The sequence below is a fragment of the Gymnogyps californianus genome, chromosome 18 (genome assembly GCF_018139145.2).
Source record: "Gymnogyps californianus isolate 813 chromosome 18, ASM1813914v2, whole genome shotgun sequence".
NCBI lineage: Eukaryota > Metazoa > Chordata > Aves > Accipitriformes > Cathartidae > Gymnogyps > Gymnogyps californianus.
In genome coordinates, this window is record NC_059488.1 from 10,206,682 (window position 1) to 10,225,265 (window position 18,584).

At 34.5% G+C, this 18,584-nt stretch overlaps 1 protein-coding gene across 2 annotated transcripts in view; it reads right to left on the reverse strand.

The window, feature by feature from the left end:
• Positions 1-18,170, reverse strand: part of C5 (complement C5) — a 28,120-nt gene extending 9,950 nt beyond the window's left edge. For both annotated transcript variants that reach the window (XM_050907851.1, XM_050907852.1), the window contains exons 1-25: positions 18,106-18,170; positions 16,881-17,073; positions 15,783-15,945; positions 15,101-15,171; positions 14,392-14,483; positions 12,433-12,515; positions 11,846-11,936; positions 11,430-11,535; positions 10,558-10,684; positions 10,096-10,211; positions 9,667-9,867; positions 8,862-9,065; positions 8,167-8,376; positions 7,837-7,986; positions 6,810-6,939; positions 6,430-6,495; positions 5,635-5,835; positions 4,897-4,987; positions 4,384-4,460; positions 3,607-3,746; positions 2,712-2,933; positions 2,061-2,121; positions 1,367-1,456; positions 880-1,092; positions 655-730 (exon numbers count right to left, since the gene is read on the reverse strand). In XM_050907851.1, the coding sequence (XP_050763808.1) occupies positions 655-730; positions 880-1,092; positions 1,367-1,456; positions 2,061-2,121; positions 2,712-2,933; positions 3,607-3,746; positions 4,384-4,460; positions 4,897-4,987; positions 5,635-5,835; positions 6,430-6,495; positions 6,810-6,939; positions 7,837-7,986; positions 8,167-8,376; positions 8,862-9,065; positions 9,667-9,867; positions 10,096-10,211; positions 10,558-10,684; positions 11,430-11,535; positions 11,846-11,936; positions 12,433-12,515; positions 14,392-14,483; positions 15,101-15,171; positions 15,783-15,945; positions 16,881-17,073; positions 18,106-18,170 (3,239 nt within the window). The remainder of the gene's footprint in view (positions 1-654; positions 731-879; positions 1,093-1,366; positions 1,457-2,060; positions 2,122-2,711; positions 2,934-3,606; positions 3,747-4,383; positions 4,461-4,896; positions 4,988-5,634; positions 5,836-6,429; positions 6,496-6,809; positions 6,940-7,836; positions 7,987-8,166; positions 8,377-8,861; positions 9,066-9,666; positions 9,868-10,095; positions 10,212-10,557; positions 10,685-11,429; positions 11,536-11,845; positions 11,937-12,432; positions 12,516-14,391; positions 14,484-15,100; positions 15,172-15,782; positions 15,946-16,880; positions 17,074-18,105) is intronic.
• Positions 18,171-18,584: the final 414 nt, after the last annotated feature.

Below are 18,584 nucleotides of genomic sequence, written 5' to 3' on the forward strand. Positions count from 1 at the left end.
TACATCCCCAAAAGATCACTTCTTCGTATGCACAGAACTTAAGGAAGATGCCTTTGAAGCATCTTATTCCTTCCTTCTATAAGCCAACTGCATTTGCCATTCTGAAAGGCAAGGCAGTGACTACGTATTTTGCCTAATTTTCAACTGCAGATTCTGTTTTCCATAAACAGTACTACCCCTCCTGTTTGATAGCCTTTAAATATCATATTTGTGTGAACAAGAGGTATGTCTATTTTGCCCTTGCTCATGTCCCTGTACTTAGCTTTCCTTCTTCAAACTTGGGGTGCAAACTTTGCCTGAGCTTACGACTTCTGCGGGGAACCAAGGTCTACACAGTCCTTTTGTAAAATTCCAAGCCCAAAGAAGAGATTTCAGAACTGAGCAAAATCCTACAAATTATCTCAGGTATGTCTGCTCCTAACCATTGGCCCAACTTGGTTGTAATGGTGTGAACTATGGACATAAACAAAAGATTTAGCAAGTGAAAGCAAGGAATCAAAAGATACTATTCAAAGTTGTAAGCACTCTACCACCAAGCTCACCTCTCATGCTTACTAGAAAGTATCACCCTTTAAAAATTAGTTATAATACGAAAGCAGAGGAGTGAAACAAGCCTTTTCCATCCATTCTAATCAAAAGACCTTTTTAACTCACCACGTGCTAGCTTGCCCATTCTTCCACATGCTGTATGAGAAGTCAGAATTTCTGAATGACAAGATGCTCACAATTCCTAAGGGAATTTTTAGGCAGAAAATAAGTTATGAAAAAAGATTTACATTAAAATTGTATTTGCTCACTCAGATATTTTATCTTTCTCATTCAGGAAAGTTTATGCACCTCTACAACTCTGAAGCAAGAGAAGAAGCTATATTTTTCTACCTTCTTTCATCTTCCTCCTCATTTGAGTTCTTGAAGTTAAGGTTTCAGGACCCAGTAAACGCCAGTTATTTGACTCTTCCAAGTAGCGAAACACATAAAATACTGGGGCAATACTCATAAACTCTGCCTCTGCACCACCCTTTGGCAGATCAGTAAGAATACTAAGACCACTAGGACTGAGGACTGTGGCAATCACTTCACCCATAAGATGTCCTGTAGAAAGAAAAAAACAAACAAAATTTATTTAAACGAAAGATCATGAAAGTGAATCCAAGGGCAGAAGCTGACTGATACTTATACGCGATCATTCTATATGAAATACTTAGAATTCTACAGAAAAAGGTGATTTGCAAAGCCTTTTCTCAAAAGAAGGAGAACCTAGGAATAAATTCAGACAAATTTAAACAAAGGAATACAAAATAGGAGAAAAAGAACATATATACAGAAAGTACATACGCAGTAGACTAAAAGTTTCAATTCAATTTACCTTTTACACTGACACTTCTATCAATTTTTGTTTTAGGGACCAGATTTAGTGGGATTTTGTATCGAAATTCTTGTCGTCTCTTGAGTGAACCTGTAATTGAAAATGTATATATATTATACTCCATAATCTAAATCAATAGATGATTCAGATGTAATAGCCAGATTTAAAGGTTACAACTATCTGAGAAGTCAGCAACAAAAATACCTATGATAACTTGAAAACTAGAAATATGCCCAAATGCACACGCAAACAATATCAACCTTTGAAAAAGAACAGATGTAAACATTTTAATTTTTCTTTTGCCTTTTTTGTTAAGAAAAAAAATCTGATCTGGACCTAAACTTTGTGGTTTCAGATTCGTCTCTGGTGAAATGAGAACATATTCTATTTTCATTAATAAAGCACCTGCTAACTGGTTTTCAAGCACATTGAGAAAAGCTTAGTATTATATCATAGTAAAACATACATATAAAGGTTCCTTTAAGAAATTAATCCAAATTTTTTTTAAAGACTAGCTATTTTGAGATGGATTTGTTAGTCAATGAAAGGACAGGAAATCCTTGGAAGGGACATATGAAGAATATTTCAGGAAGAAGAAATGCCAATTTTTTCAGATTACAGAAAACTTGATCATCATCAATCAAGAATATGAAAAAATAAACAAAGTAAAGACATATATGATCAATTCTCTTACCATAAACACCCTGTGGATCCAAAGTGAAACCTGCATGAAGTTCTTTCTTAACACCTTCTGGCTGAAATCATTAAGAGGATAGCAGCAGAACGTGAAAACACTTTTACTTAATCAAATGTATTAGCTGAAACAACAGTTTAAAACCACAGTATTTTTGCCTTCTATGTCCTTCTCTGTAGTTGAGTTTTACTTAACTGTTCTACATCTATTCCACGTACATTTAAGCTAGTGTTCTATCTCCCAAAATTCTTGAGAAAATTTAACAAAATATTTAAATAAAAGCTTCAGAAAGTATAAAATTACAAGAAACTGTCTTTCAGTGAAGCATGCTTAAGCAGTTGAAAATCCAAACCAAATAACTTAGAATACAGTATTCTCCTTGCTTACTAAGTTATAATCTATATATTCATATATATAATCTTTCTGACAATTCTTATAATCAAGATTTAAAAATGTGCGTACTCAAATACTCAGTCATACATTTTTCCAACGCATACGCCTCAGTGAATTCAATGATACCATGTAATATTTTGGATTCTGACAATATTAAAATAAAGCAATATTTATATACTGATTTAATATATTTTTATTTCTTGTGACTGAGTCAATATGAAACTCAAAAACACTACAAACATTGATTTTTTTTCTTACCATTACACGTAAAGTTTTAACTACAGTTTCACTGTGCCCAGCTGTCAGCAATGTAAAGTTGATAGTGTGAAGCCCTAATTCCAAAGGAAGTATTCTGAATGTAACTGGTGACGAAGAACCACCATCTAGATTCTTAATATTACAATTCTGTATCCTCGATCGAGTAGTTGCAGAATCTCCAAAAGAACAGATCCCTTTTCCAGCTGCTACTGTAACACAGAACTGAAATGTTGAAAGATTTTAAATGTTTCACCTCCATGACAGGTACAACACCAGAGAAATATTAAAGCCGCTGAAATACTACAATGAGCATTGTCTTACTGTAATACTACTTTTCTGTTTACAATGAGCCAGTGTTACTACCTTTGGAATTACTATTGCTTGCACTAGAGACACACTAACAAATGTTCATTAGCAACACTACACTAGGCTTCATACACATACCTGCTTCCTACACATACCTTTGCATACTTTACTCGAATTTTTTCAATAATAATTTTGCACTTCTGTTTCATGTATATCCTTAAAAATAGTCCTTTTGTATTAAATCCCTAGACAATGTAATCTGTGAGCTCTGGAGCAGGTAATTCAAAAAATCCCATCACTTTTTGACACTGTGTCCAAACAATTGGAATAGAAAAATTGTGTTTTAACTTTCATGAGGCAAAGTTGCTAGGCAAGAGCATGACAACATTGTAATCAGTGGAATGGCTGGAAATGAAACAATGAATGATTGGATTTCATTGTTACATAGTTATGTAGAGCACGTAACACTAGCTGAAGGACTGGAGAAATCTGATCCAAGGATCTATTTATACTGGGAACTTGCAGGGGAAACGCTTTTTTAGTTTATTATGTTAATCTTTCCGTAGAACTCATTAAGACCACAAATTACCTTAATTGCAGAAGCTCTGTGGTTATAAACTGATCCTTTTAACTCAATTTGTTCTCCTCGCACCACAGAATAAGGAATATAAACGCTCAGGAAGATATCTTTTACAACTTGCACTTCCAGTGGTGCAGCAACACATATACCTAACAAAATTAAAAACATAAAAGTAGACTATCTTATCCAGCCTTCTGATAAAGTTTCAAAAAGTCTTCACATACTTGCCACCTTTACTGATGACTTATCATTTTTCAATATGTACTTTGAAATTGTCCAAGCTTTTTTAAAAGTGACCAGGCTCTTGCTTCCTGTTCCCAGTTGCTGTCTCCCACTCTTCACACATACTTGCTGACATACCAGTCCTTTGGGCTTCTTCTCCTTCTTCCCAAAGTGAGAAACATATTTTCTGTTTGGACTACCATATCTATCGGAAAATTTGTTTCTTCCTCTCCTCATGTCCCTGAGCTATTGAGAGCAGGACACTGTAAAGTTGTGCCAGGGAAGAGTCACTCACTACTCGTTCTTATATTCTTCTTAGTCATTTATTATAAGCCACTGTCAGACACAAGTAGGCTTTGTTTTCCCAGCCACTTACATTCATAACAAGAAATGAAGTAATTTCCTTTCCCTAAAACAGGTATTTTGATGCTCTCTCTTCCTGTTTATCAATCAGAACATTAACATTTTAGAACACGTGCCAACTGCAATGAGAGGTTCTGCAAAATCCAAACGGAAAAGCTCCCTAATTCTTTGGCTACAATCTAATTAGGTTGCAGTACCTACCTTTATCAGAAATGCCAACACCTTGTACTTCCCAGGTAGTCAGTGAATCAGGCAAGGTGACAGACAGTGTCTTTGATCTGTGTTTAGAAGTGTTAGTACATTTATACATTATCAATAGCCATCTGCCAACACCAACAGCTAATCCAACACAAAGACAGTCCATGCCCAGAGCAACTCCTGCATCTAAGAGAGACTTAGATACGACAAGATACGAGAGCATGTTTAGAAAACAGGACTTCTGGATTTTTGTTTGAATACACTTGGTTTTAGCAGACTTTACAGAAGCTGATGTTTAGCAAGGTCGAAAGTGAAAAGTGACTCAACAATCTGGGCACCAGACAGCACATCCTGCATGGAGGAAAACACGGCAGGAATAGTTTGTTTGCATAAGACTGCATTTTAGCACGCATCTCGGGTACAACTAAGGCTACCCAGCTTACCTCAATTTTCATCAGTTTTACAGAAAGTAAATGCTAAGTCAAATGTTGGTAACTGATTTGAGAAAAGTAGTACCTTGGAGAAACTTGATGAACTTCCCATAACCAGCTTTCAGGGAAGTAGCTACGAACTTCTGCCTCATCCAGTTCCAAGACAGCCTCAAAATCTGAAGAACATAAATAAAGCAAGTAAAAAAACCGAACCAAACCACCTGCCAACGGCCTTCCACCAAAGGCTTCAAAACCATTATCTTTTTCTTTTGCGATACTGTATTCTCCTTACTTGCCTCAGGTTAGTACTGATACAAGAAAAAAAGGTATCTGAACACCCTCAATCAAAAGTCTGTATTAATCCCACCTCATCTATTTACACATGTGAATACCTGTCCAATATCCAGACAGATTAACTTGTTAACAAGCAATTATAGGGAAAGAATGGGAGACAAGAAATTTCACACTTCCACTGATCTTTCCTGAGATGTTACCCATTGGCTGTTTTGGGCCTGGGCAAAGGATTCAAATTTAGCACTCAAGTTTAGTGCTCTAATGATGCTCTCCTATTGCAACTCTGCTTGTTCTAAATATGGGTGAATAGCACATAGCTCTTAACAGAATGAAGAACTGCTCTCCTACCCCTCTTTAGGGGTATACAACCAAGGTCTTGGGAAACTGGTAAAATTCTTTCTGGAATAACCCTGACAGGTAACAGGGAGGCGTTAATAGATTAACAAAGATATCACCTCTATATTTACCCATATTCTGCTGGAAGTGTTTCACCACATGTCCACAGGAGAGTTAAAGCTCTCGTACTTACGCATTCTTGCCAATATTAGAAGCTTATTAGGCTCTTCCTCCCGCAGTCTGTTTGCAAATTCACAGCAATTTCTGAATGCAGAAATGCACTTTTCATTACTCCGAATTCGCTGAGCTCTATCACTGCAAGTCTCAGTGACTGGATATGCTTTTACTCCAGCCATGCAGCATTTTCGAATTTCTGGATGTACGTATTTGGATGCTGAAATAATAATGAAATAATTCCCTTCCTTGAGATGAAGTTTTTATTTCCAAATGCATCTTAACTCGTTATACTGAACGTACTTTTAAAATTTGCAGAATTTCAGTGAAGGTAGGATTTGAGGATGAACATAAACTCGTCATTTTTCAAAAGCTAGTGACACACACTTAATCACTACTATTCTGAATTTAAAATATAAATTAGATAAGAGGAGTTGTATTACATTTCAAGATTTAACAGTCAAAGGTTCTTCTGTAGGGCTTGGTCCCTGACAGGTGGTCACTGGGAAAGACTGCCATATGGTAGTACTGTGAGTTTTTGGGCTACGTCTCTTCAGAAAAAGAAAAGATCTTAAACATATGCTGTATTTTCAACATGTACTTAAATCTTGCCGACTTCATATTCAGCATATGGCTAAGATGCTTTGTAAGTGGGGTCCTCTTTAAAGTAATCTTCCATATTTGTCAGTCTCTCTCTCCACTACATTAAGTTAATAATAATTAAAAGTAGTAAGCAAACACTCAGATTCTTGATTTCTAATGGATGTGATTTTTTTTTTCCATAACTATATACTTTACAAGATTTTTTTAATACCTTCTTGGAGTATCCGCTCCTTGAAGTCAGACCGTTTGGTTCTTAAAACTTCATTGCAAGTTTCACCTGTTCAAAAAATAAATAAGTACAAAAGACATGACCTTTTTTGTAATAGCATAGTCCACTTAAAAATAATTCCATAAAAATCACGTTCCAATTTTGGGAGACTTTTTTCTGTTTACTATTTTAATTACATAAAACTAGTTTAATTTCAATTACAGTAACTGACCCACCAGTCATAATGTTTTCCTCCCTCAAAAATCATCAGTATATGCATTCCCTATTAATTTAATTAAGTTCCAACATAATAACTGAGTCTCACAATAGAATATTTCAGAAAAGAAAATCCACAATTTCATGCTTAAAACAAAGGAATATACCTGCTTCATTTGAATCATCAGCATTTGCATTAGTTAAAAATGTAAGCCCAGCCATTCGGAATACATCAACATTGTTCCGTCCTCCTCCAGCACCACACCCAAGGTCACTCTTTTCCAAATGTAACATTACCTGAGGAAAAAAAACATCAGCAGCTAACTAAAATGTGGAATCTATCATATGATGAATGAGAGAATTAGACTTGCAGACAGGCCACTTTAGTCTGGAAGATGTCCTCACAACACACTGAAGAATACCATTTAGCAATGTTTGAGCCAATTCAAGCACCAGCACCAACACAGCCACTTTCTTGTAGCCCACGTGAGAGTTAGAGAGTCATGAAGATGAATCAAGGTGGAAAGCTTCACTAACGTGTTTATAACAGTTCTGATACACTAGCTTGTTTAAAACCAATTCAATAGTACCATAAAACAGATTCAAACGATTCAAGGTTGGTGCAAAAGTATTCTCTTATTCTTCTCCTACGTATTTTGTATCTGACTGTTCTGAAGTATTAAAAAATTGCCATGTTTTATCATAGCATTGGAATTCTTTCAGATGATGTGTAGGTTTTACTTACATACACACGTATCTAAAATTCTACAAGGACTGAAAACCTCTATAACCCACTGAACATAATAGCATTTTCCATACCATTCTAACAGTATGCCTTAAAAATATAACCTGAAAAGATTATAGGAAGAACTAAGAAGGAGAACGTAGTCTCCATGCCTCTGAGCAAGGAGCTCTCTAACACTGCAACCTATTTTTGGCCAAGTCTGAAGGGTTCTGATGAGACAGGTCAGACCTGCCTTTACAAACACAATTTACTTTTACTGGAAATCAAAATATTATAAATGAATTCTTTTTATAATTTTGAACTGTCAGATTTAAACCAGCAACTTTTATTCTGGATTGAATTGCTCTTCTGCCTATTTTCAGGCTTACTGAACGCATGACATAATAGCTATCTGAATATGAACATGAAACAAATAGCAACTTGTTTTTCTTTTATGGCTACTACTTAACTTTTTCCATTGCTCTCTTTCCTCTTCCTGTGACTCCATATACTGCCTTGTCAATAGATGACAAAGCAACAAAGGAATTGAACTGTGTTTTCATGTTAAGCGATACAACTTCTGCTGGATTCAGTATCTCTTTGCTTGATTGCAGCTTAATCTGTAAATTGAAAAGAAATACTGGTAGTTTTAAGAGCACATTGTTTCAAAATCAACCCATCTGAAGGCAGACACTTTAATACGCTGAGGAAGTGTTAAAGAACTTGTGTAAGTCCAAGTTAAAATCTGACCATAAAATGAACGCACACCCACAAATTTTAGTGCCTATTTTGCTACTCACATCAAGACTATTCCCACATTTCTGTTCCACATTCAGCCAAACTGAATCAGCTACTAACTCAGCAGTTTCTTCTCCCATGACTATATAGTAAACAATAAGACGTGCTGAAGGAACCATTTCTTGTGTTATCTGAAAAGTTAGATGTTCATATTCCAAATCCTTAATTCTCTTCTGAGTTCCAAAGCTTAGTATCTTCCCTTTTGACATGATCTATAACAGCAAAATGATGGAGAATAAAAAAGTCAAATTTTATATTTAATATGTTTCTTACATGTAATAATTACTTGCTTTTAGATATAATCCAACACACACAAAAATGCATTTGGGACCAGTGGGTCTAGTTCAAGTGAAAGTAGCTCTTTCCTCATCCCCTAAAAAGAAGTGCTGTCTCTGCGCATCTTTCTCTTCCTCTATATTTCAACTCCTGAAATGGCTCTTGAGACTAGCACTACTTCTTCTTAATCCCAGTCTATGTCAGATGAGAATTCAAAACAATGGAGACTTAATATGTAATTTAAACGTGAGACTGTTAACAATTTTTTACTATAAGACTGACAGATTGTATATTGAAAGAGCAGTTGTCTGAGCTGCATGTATTCTATGCTGAGGATAGTTCTTGATTGTTGAGGTTTTTCATCTACCACCATATATTAAATCACAATTCAATATTTTATGTGGAAACATCTGTTACTTACCAAATAGCTGTAGTGATGTATTTTATAAATATACCGACTATGTGGATATACATTAATGTTTATTGAATCCCCTACTTGTAGTATTTTGTGATTTGAAGCCCAGTCAATATATAGATAACTCTGACTTAATGATGAATAAGCTTTTGCTTCATAGGTTTTACTTGCTTGGTTTTCATCTGAAAGATGTGGATCTGCAGTTTTTACCTGAAAAAATAATAGAATGTCTGACATTTTTTTAGTAAAGGAGGAAACAAAAAACGTGCACTGGCTTCTGAATAGTTTAAGTACAGAATTATACTTAAGAAAACAAATAATTACAATATTAAAAGCATTCTGCAACATATTATTCAGAGGGATTAATAAAATAAAAGCCAACTCAAGACCTTCATGTTTTCTTTAATAAAAAGATCTATAAATATCAAGTCAAATAGAAAATGGTGGTGTAGAAGCACATACATAAATAACTAGAGCAGAAAAGGTTAATGATATGCCTCCCTACATAGTGAGGGAAGCACTCTCAGAGATTTGCTTTCACACAATTCATTTAGATTTTTTGTTTAATTATTATTATGAAATAAATGTGACAAATTAGGATATTTTGTTTCAGAACAATTTAATAAAGACTTTAATAGAGAAGTAATGTTTCATTATAGCGCCTGCATTTCATAACTGATTATTCGTAAGAGTCTCTAGGTTTATAAACTCTTAACTTTTGAGTGTAAAATCTTCCCATTAGTGTTGTACATTTGCAAAAGTACAGAATTAAACCCTTGAAGAAATAAATCAATGGAACAATTTAACTCACTTGAAACTCCAATACTTTGCTATCAGATGGGACATTAACAACAAACAAAGCAGTTCCATCATTCATGCTTGTTTTTCTTCTCCCAGATTCTGAACCCTCTGATATCAATTCAGTCTCATCCCTTTGCTCACTAAATGATTTTGCAGTGACGATTATAGGGACGTTTCCAACAAAGTCATCTATTGTATCTTTCACCTGCACCTGTTCATCAGAGTAGATAACATTTCTCATATGAATGGCGACATTTTTCAAGGAGAAAACTTTCAAGCTGCTAAGCTGCTTCTACAATAGCAAGTTAAAAAAATGTAAAAGATCAATGGAAATTAAAAGCGTGTTAAGACCTACAGTAATATATACAAAAAAGAATAAGGCTTCTGCATTATGGGTTTTATGTTGTAATGTGCAACAATACTGCTTACGTTAACTAACCTTAATGAAGAACGGAAGTCCAGGCTTCACAAAGAGAGGAGTAGCAATCAAACTCAATTTGTAAGGAGATACAGCAAATCTGACTCCAGCAAATTCTGCTTCACCACTGAGGCCACCTAACAAAATATTACACCCCTTTTAATAATCACATCCTAGAGCCTGTGTTTTCTCCACCTGCCTTCAAAGGGCAGCACAACCTGTCTGTTATAGTGAAGTCCTTGCCTAAAGAGTAAACTCCTAGCACTGCTGTGAAAACAAACAGCAAAAAAGAAAAAAAGTTTAATCCTGAAACATTTTTACAGTGACAGATGGCTGTTCTTCCGTATAAGTTTTTGGAAGAAGGACTTCTGAATACTAAAGGAAGTCTGATACTAGGAAAGTTATCCATATAATTTTGTTTTCTAGTTCTGTTTACATTTGCAGTTATGTTAAAAAAAAAAAATCAATTAAAAAGCAACTTACCTGTAGACTCCAACACTGATGCCACAATATACAAATAAGACCCATCCAATTCTTCTAGACTTTGAAACCCTATGAAACTCACTGCTTTCTTACTGTTAAAATTGATCTGAGCAACTCCATTTTCAAGCTGGAAATAAAATATAAATCATTACTTTATAGTCGATAATTTAGAAATAATATATAGATACACTATACGCCAATTCTAACTTCAACATGTTTCTGTTCATCGTCTATTTTCAGAGGAAATCAAAGGTGGAGATGTTTTGATGAAGAAGAATTCTTTATTCCCTAAAATTATTGATAATTAATCAACCAATGGCACATACTGCAAAGTCTGCATGCAGGCCCAACAAGAAGTAGGAATAACACAGAGATATCTTCACTAAATGAGAAAAGATAATGCCTTTTATCATTCTTCAATGACTAAATCAAAAAGGCCAGACAAAATGAGGGAGCGATAATTGGTGGAGAACAGACTCCCCATATTACATGAATATAATTTTCACCTGTTTGTCTCCTATCAAGATTTCATATTACTACATCGATCCTATACTTGATTTCTTTCGTTTATTCTGTAATAGATAGCATAAAAGTTATTCCATAGAAATTTCAACCACACAGTTTGCTCAAGTGAGTAATTGAACCAGATTGAAATTACATTGTCTCAGATGCTGCCTGAGTTTCATTTTAAAGTGGATTTCTGTGACTCCGATGACAGTATTACATAGGAAAAGTTGACACTGAATAGCTGTCGACGCAAACTAGGAGTTGGGACCCATTCTCATCAAATTTATGGGAAAACTTCAGTGAAATTGGATCAGTCCTGAACTAAGCATATGAAATCTACAAAAACTAGGCTTGCTTCTTCTTACCCTAGTTATATGCATTGCACGAGGCATCATTCTTTTTTCAGTTTCTTCAATTATTCCAAAACGAAGAAAAACATCAGCACTTGCAAGCCTTTTATTATAAAAATAGCTGAGAACAAAACAACAATATAAATGCTTTTAAGATTACTTTAATGGCTGCAACAAAGTATTTGTTTTTGAAGAAGAGCAATTTCCTAGGCAAGAGAGAGAAAACAAATGTCTGTGTAGCTTTAAACACTTCTGTTGAAAAATAATCACTTTGTAAGAATTTTTAAAAGGGTCACTTAGTTCTCTTACAGAGCAGAAAGGATTTACTTCTTGAGGAAGTAAAAGAGGAAACCTCTGGACAGGGGAAAATCATTCTTCAGGTAAAAGAAGAGATACACACATATTTAGAAATCAAAGCCAATTTTCCTTACCTAGCTTTCACAACAATCCTGAAGTTCTCAAATTTATCAGAACTAATAAAGTTACTTTCTGGCTCTATGATGATGGAAAAGCTTGGCATTGCTGAAAATTGAGTAGAAAAGAAAGCCACTTAGACATGTTTTTATACATTAAGCCACAGGTACTCAGAAAGATGCCTCTGTATAGCCATAAAAGAATTGTGTTGGTTTCAAGTCACTGAATTACAATATTACAGCCCCAAAACACAGCTGTCAGCTTGTCCACAGTGAAGCACAAGTTCTAAAGCCCCAAGTTATCTGCAGTTGCCCTGGCTCCACATTTTGTATCAGTGCAACTATGTCAAGATGACCCAGCATACTAAAGAATAACTCTATTTAGAGGCAAGTTGTATCAATACAGTTTTATACCAATATGACTGACTAGCTTGAACTGACATTGCCACTTGGCATTACACTGCATCCCCTTGCTGTGTATAAGCAGGCCAATGTTACCTCAAGCATTTCTGCATTTTCTTCCTCTGTGTTGTATAGTTGTCCTCTATAAATTTCACTGAAAAAACATATAAAAAATGAAGGTTCACAGTATGGGCACACCTTACCATATTCCTTAACTTCAAATTTTGCAACAGCTGAGGTTACGAAATTCTTCTTATACTTGGCTTCAATCTTCCAAATTCCATACCTACGAAATGTCAACAAACATTTTTTAAGATGAAAATTAATGTTGACGACAAAAATTAGTATTACTACTTAACATTTCATGTTAATAATTATTTAGAGAGAAAAATTCTGCACCAAGTTTTTGCACATGTTCAATGCCTACTTTGAGAAGATTCTGCTTTGATATTTTAATAATTATTTGAAACTTATTTTAAAGCATTGAAATAAATTGGAAAAGAATATGCCATTATTTATATTACGACTATCATCAGAATTTTTTTGTTTATAGTTACAAGCAGAGACACATTTTGAAGACTGCAAATGTAACCAGGGTGATTAAGACGTTATTTCCTAGCTTCTTTCACTTGCCAATTACCACCCCTGAGGTTAGACAAATGTCTGTTTGTGGCTACAAGTCTGTTTCAATGCAGTGAGCAGCATTAGTATGTATCACCTACCAGATTTACCATAATTTGGATGATTTTTCTTTGCCACTAGAAGCATTCAAAAGGCATTTGCTTCATTCCATATTGCTTTACTTAAACCCACAGAACTTCTCCGTGCAGAGCATATCTAAATGTGTATATCTTCCTATCTTACCATTCAAAGAAACTTGATCCTGTTTGGTTTAATTTACACACTACATCCATTGCGTCTTTGCCAGTTTTGTAACATAGCTAAATTTGCTCAATGTAGGTGAAAAATGCAGTCTTTTTCCCTAATAATAGAAACAAGGCCAGAGGGTATGACCAATTATAAATTCTTTGGTTAAATAAAGGCAAACTCAATACACTTATCCCCTTTATAAGGTTATAGAGCACAGTAACAAAGAATTCAAAAATACCACAAAAAAGCAAATAAGTTTGTTACACGGAAATGTGTAGAGTTCAAGTTGGATCAAGGAACGCATAATAATTTGACACATACATACTATAAAAAAGGATTAAGCATGTTAGTTAACTTCTTGCATAGACAGAGAATGGGTACACATATCTACACTGAAAAATGTATTTGTAACATGTATCAGCCAAGAAAATGCTCAAAAGGACTCATGCAGACTTCTATTAGGGTCCTTCTCTCTCTGACTAGAGCACTGAGGCACAACTGGAATTTACATAGTAATTTATAGAAAATCATTTCCTACAATCTTTTGGCCACATAATACCATGATAAAAATTATGCAAGTCTACTGTTAACAGATACTCAGTTTCAAGAAGGATACAAAATTAACTTTTACTCAGACTGAAATTATTGCTAATTTCCTAATGAAAAGTAAATCAGTCAAAAATCATTTTTTCAAAGCACCTGCTAGCATCCTCCTACCAACTCAGTGAATCTTCAGCACCCTCTGAAGACTAAAAGGAGAACTGAAGAGAGATTTATTTTGTATGCTGCTCTTACTGGAAAAATGCTGGTGATTTGTATGAATATATGTATGAAATATGAATGTTTCCCCTCCTTGAAATCAATACATCTTTGACACTGTTTCTCTCTCTACGGTAGAAAGCTTTAGTTTTTATTACTTTTCCTTTTTAATTGAGCATGACAAACCTACCACTAACTGTTCTTTAATTTCAGTTTTATCACCAGTGTTTTCATTCACTACACCTCCTCACTTTCTCTTATTAGTGAGCATATGCCATCTATTTGAAGACGCAGAGAGTAAGCTTCCCACTTGGCTTTAGGAGACAAATGTTAGTTTGGAAGTCAAATGAAAAGGACAATACTTGGTCATAAGTTCCTTATTTATACCATGGTTACACGCTATGTGAAATGTTAGAAATCTCCAAGTTTCAAGTCATGCACACTCAAGTGTATCAAGCAAAAGACACTCTGACAGTCTTTAAGAAAATGCAGTATTATGTTAATAATTCTCAAAAAGCATTAAATAAACCTACTTAGGATTAGGAGGAATCTTGAAGTCAGGAAAAGAAACTATTCCAGTAAAATCTTCTTCTTCTATAACATCCACTTTCACTCCTTCAGGATCCTTTAAATTATAACAGGAAAGAATCAGCAGTTACAGATCATTCTTATCAAAAGGAGAATCTTCATTCTGTGATTTCAGTGGGAGCCTGGCCGTAACATATTTTGCTAAGAGTTTTGCCCATTTCACAGCATGAAAACACAAACATTTTTAGAAACAACTCAGACTGAAATTCTGATAAAACATTTTACTGTGGTTCCAACAATTAAAAACTGTTACTACAAAATGCTTAAAATTGCTAAAAAGTTACTGTAATAACAAGCCTATTGTTAAAGGCTATAGTATAGTGGATGCTGATTATTTTTATATCTTAAATGAAATAAACAACATTATGAAACCCATACATTGTTAAAATTCCCTCAAAAATCCTTTCATCAGATATTAAAGATAATTCATAATTTTTCTTTTTTTCCATTCTGTAACAACTGCAGATCTGGGACTCGAAAACCTCTATCCAACTGTGCAAAGTCATTTTTAGATCTTTTAAAAGATGTCTGGCTACCTGCAAAAACTTCTAACAGTTTTATTAAATATTGATTGCAATACTGATTTACCATCTAACTACATTTATTGTTTTTGTGATTTACAGAATATTAATATTAAATTCAATTACAACTTACCACAAAAGTTAGGACAGTTTCTCGACGAGCTGGCCGCAGTTCTTCATTCAGAGAGTAAACCCTGACTTTCACTGTAAGAATTATTACAATAAATCTCAATGTCATACCATTATAGAGATTTTAAAACCAACCAACCAAACACCTCAAAAAACCAACCTTTTATCCCTACTAATTTTTAAAGTTTTTAGTATTTATAGAGTACTCTTGACCTTTTGTCAGTATGGTGTCCAAACAGTTATTTATTCATGCTAGCAACAAGAGATCCTGCACCACCACTCTTTCACATTGAATCATCACAGTGCAATATAATTTTTTACCATCGCAATCCTAGCATATCACTTTTGTAGGAAAAGAGCTCAATCTACATGAAACCAATGATTCAGTCATCATTTCTTCACAAATATTTTTAACATATTCCCAGGAAAATCTTTCACTCTTTGTGCCACAGATTAGTCATTTAGGGTGTAGAGAGCAGGGACTGAGAGGATATTGGGAGGAGTGATTGATTTCTACACTATGATCAAATAGTTCAAAACATTATTCTGCTGATCAAAAAATTAAATAGCAGCTGATGGCAATACAACATAACCAAGAGGTTAAAGGACAGTTAAATCCTAATTCCTTGGCAAAGTCAACAGACTTAAAAATCAAATAACTGCCAAGAGAAATAAGCATTATTTACCTGACTGATCAGGAGTATAAACTGGTTTGTCAGTATGAATAAAAAGAAACCCATTCTCATAGGAAACAGGAATTTTTTTTAATCTTGTAAAATGTGGAGAAACAGCTTCCAAATACACATACGTGACTGAATTCTCTGTTCTTGGTAAATCTGTTGGTTGAAGCTGGGGGAGATGAAATAAAGATTTTTAAAGAATATCAAAATAGTTTTCAAGTATTTTTTCCTACGGTATTATTTGTTGAGAAGAGTATCTGAATAGCAATTACTATACTGTTGCTAATTATCATTAAGTAAAAACATCAACACCCACAAGGGCTTATTCTTGCTTACATCATAGATGACAGTCTGGAGTATTAAGCTACAACAGGCATTTTAAAATTTTGCATTTTGTTTATGTCCAGAACTAAAATAGCAAAGTGCAAAGCCCAGTTATGACGTTATGGGAATACAAATTATCAGACTTCCATTTACACACATGATGAACCTTGGCCACACCAGAGTTGCTGTTGTGGTTGGTAGTTTGGTGAAATAGCTATTTTGGCCAAAAAGGAAAACTGGGCAAGAAGTACCTCCTAGGAGGCATCACCCCAAGTAAAACCTTCTTGGTCATCAGCTTTCAGTAAAAATCTATTTAGCTTCCTGCACTCTTTGCTTCAAGCAAATTAGTTAAATAAAGTTTTATAGTGAAAGCTGGGCCCCTTTGGAGCTTGTCACTGACAAACAAGACCAAGTCTTGAACCTCAGTTTAGTTACCATTTTGGTTTACTCTGAACACTCAGTTAACATATCTTGTCCACATTCAACACTTCTCTGTTCTCCCCTTTTTATTGTTTAAAGTTATGTGACTATGATAATGTTTCTAAAATAGTTTGATTCTATGTTTAACTTTGGTGTCATTCCTTTACACTAATTTTATCCAATGTAATTTCAATTTCAGACAAACTAAAATGAAATAAACTACATGCGGCAAACTGAGAAATCAGGATGCTAGGCTTCCCTTCCCAGTTTAAAACAACTGAAAACTTACCATAATCTTTTTTAACACTTATAACTACATGTGACAATAAAAACACTGCAAGAAAAGTCTGAATTCCTTACTGTTAAAGTTACAGCATCTTGGAATTTGTTGGCTGGAGTTAAAGAAATATGGCCAGAAGAATAAACAGCAAGCTTATCTGGAAAGCTTTTTATGGCAATATTGACTGGAAATTCCTCCTCATAATCAAAAGCTTGAACTACAACTTTCTCAGATGCCCCAACTCGGAAGATCTTTGGTGCTGTAAGGACATATCTGTATACGGAATATAAAACCATAAAAGGGTAATGGAACTGTATTTCTTTCGAATTTCTTACTTCCGTTTGTAATTCATTTACATACACACCACTAAAGCAAACAAAATAATCAGGCTAAGTTATTCTAAGACACTAGTTAAAAACAGTAGAGCCCCAGTCAGAATAATTTTTATGAAAACTGTGACATAACATGACCAAATAACTGCTTAGGTAGAGTAATGTTTATGGATTTGATTTTGCAGACACACAAAAGCATGTCTACTAAAACAGGCTATTTACATGGAAATAATTATTCCTTTTGCCAAATTAAACCCTGAAACACTAATCTTCCAAATAGTACACCTGTGTAGTTTTCCCACCAGTAAAGTTCTTACTGAAATGAATGAGGCAACTTACAGTAAAGGCAAATGTGAATAAATATTTGCAGGATTACTCTAATTTCTTCAGTGCTTTATAAACTGAAGTATGCATCACTCCACAAAAGCACAAGCCAGGCTTTAGTACCTGACCACATAATGTATCTAAAATACGTACGAAGTGCCACTGAACAAAACATTTGATATATGTGCATCTTCTTTTTCTGAAATGCCAAAAGCGCTTAGATTGGCGGCTTCCTATATACCATTGTTAACAGATATAAGAATCAAAAAGCACCGCTAAGTACAATTGTAAAATACACATTTAAGTAAGAGCTTTCATCAAACCTGTAGCAAAGTATGTGTCTTCAGGCACTATAGAAAAGCTAATGAGCACCAGCTTTATTTCTTAACTTTTTTGCATGTTTATCTTGAGGCATGTAAGGAGATGACTCTACCTCTTTCTTTGGCAGCAAATACAGTAATTCCAGAAGCATCAGTCCTTTTTCTAGCATTAGACTCACATACACTAGTAAGAATTTTGCTTGTGAAAACACATCAATTTGGATAGTGCCTTTTCTATTGGCTCTGCTTAAATTCTGTATCTATTTACCTAAAATAGCGGACAACAATCAAGTAACATTTCCAGTAAATTCTACATTTGCTTTACTTACGTTTTCTCTTGGCTAAAAGCTGTTCCAGAAAATAGCAAAACAAAAAAATATATTAAAATAGTCATAGCGTCTATGACAACAAAGAGCAAACCATAGAGGCTAATGATTCTGGATTAAACTGCGTTTGGCTTCTGCTGTAGATGAACAGAAATACCACCAACACATTTCACTCACAGTTAATAATTAATTGCAGATCACATTTTACTAAAACGTTAGTGCCCCCTCTCAAGGAAGCCAGAACAGCTAAACTTAGGAATTTTTTAATTTAGGATTTCAATTTTTGCATATGTCCAGAGCAATCCTATGACAGTCCTAACTTTCTCTCTGATAGTATAAAAAAAAATTTTCAGAGGTAGCAAAAAAAAACCCAACCCAAACCAACAAACAAAAAATTAGACTCAGTTTGTCCTTCAGAAAATAATTATTTAAATCAAAGTGATTTTAAATTTGCGTCTGAAGGAAAAAAAGCATTTGAATTA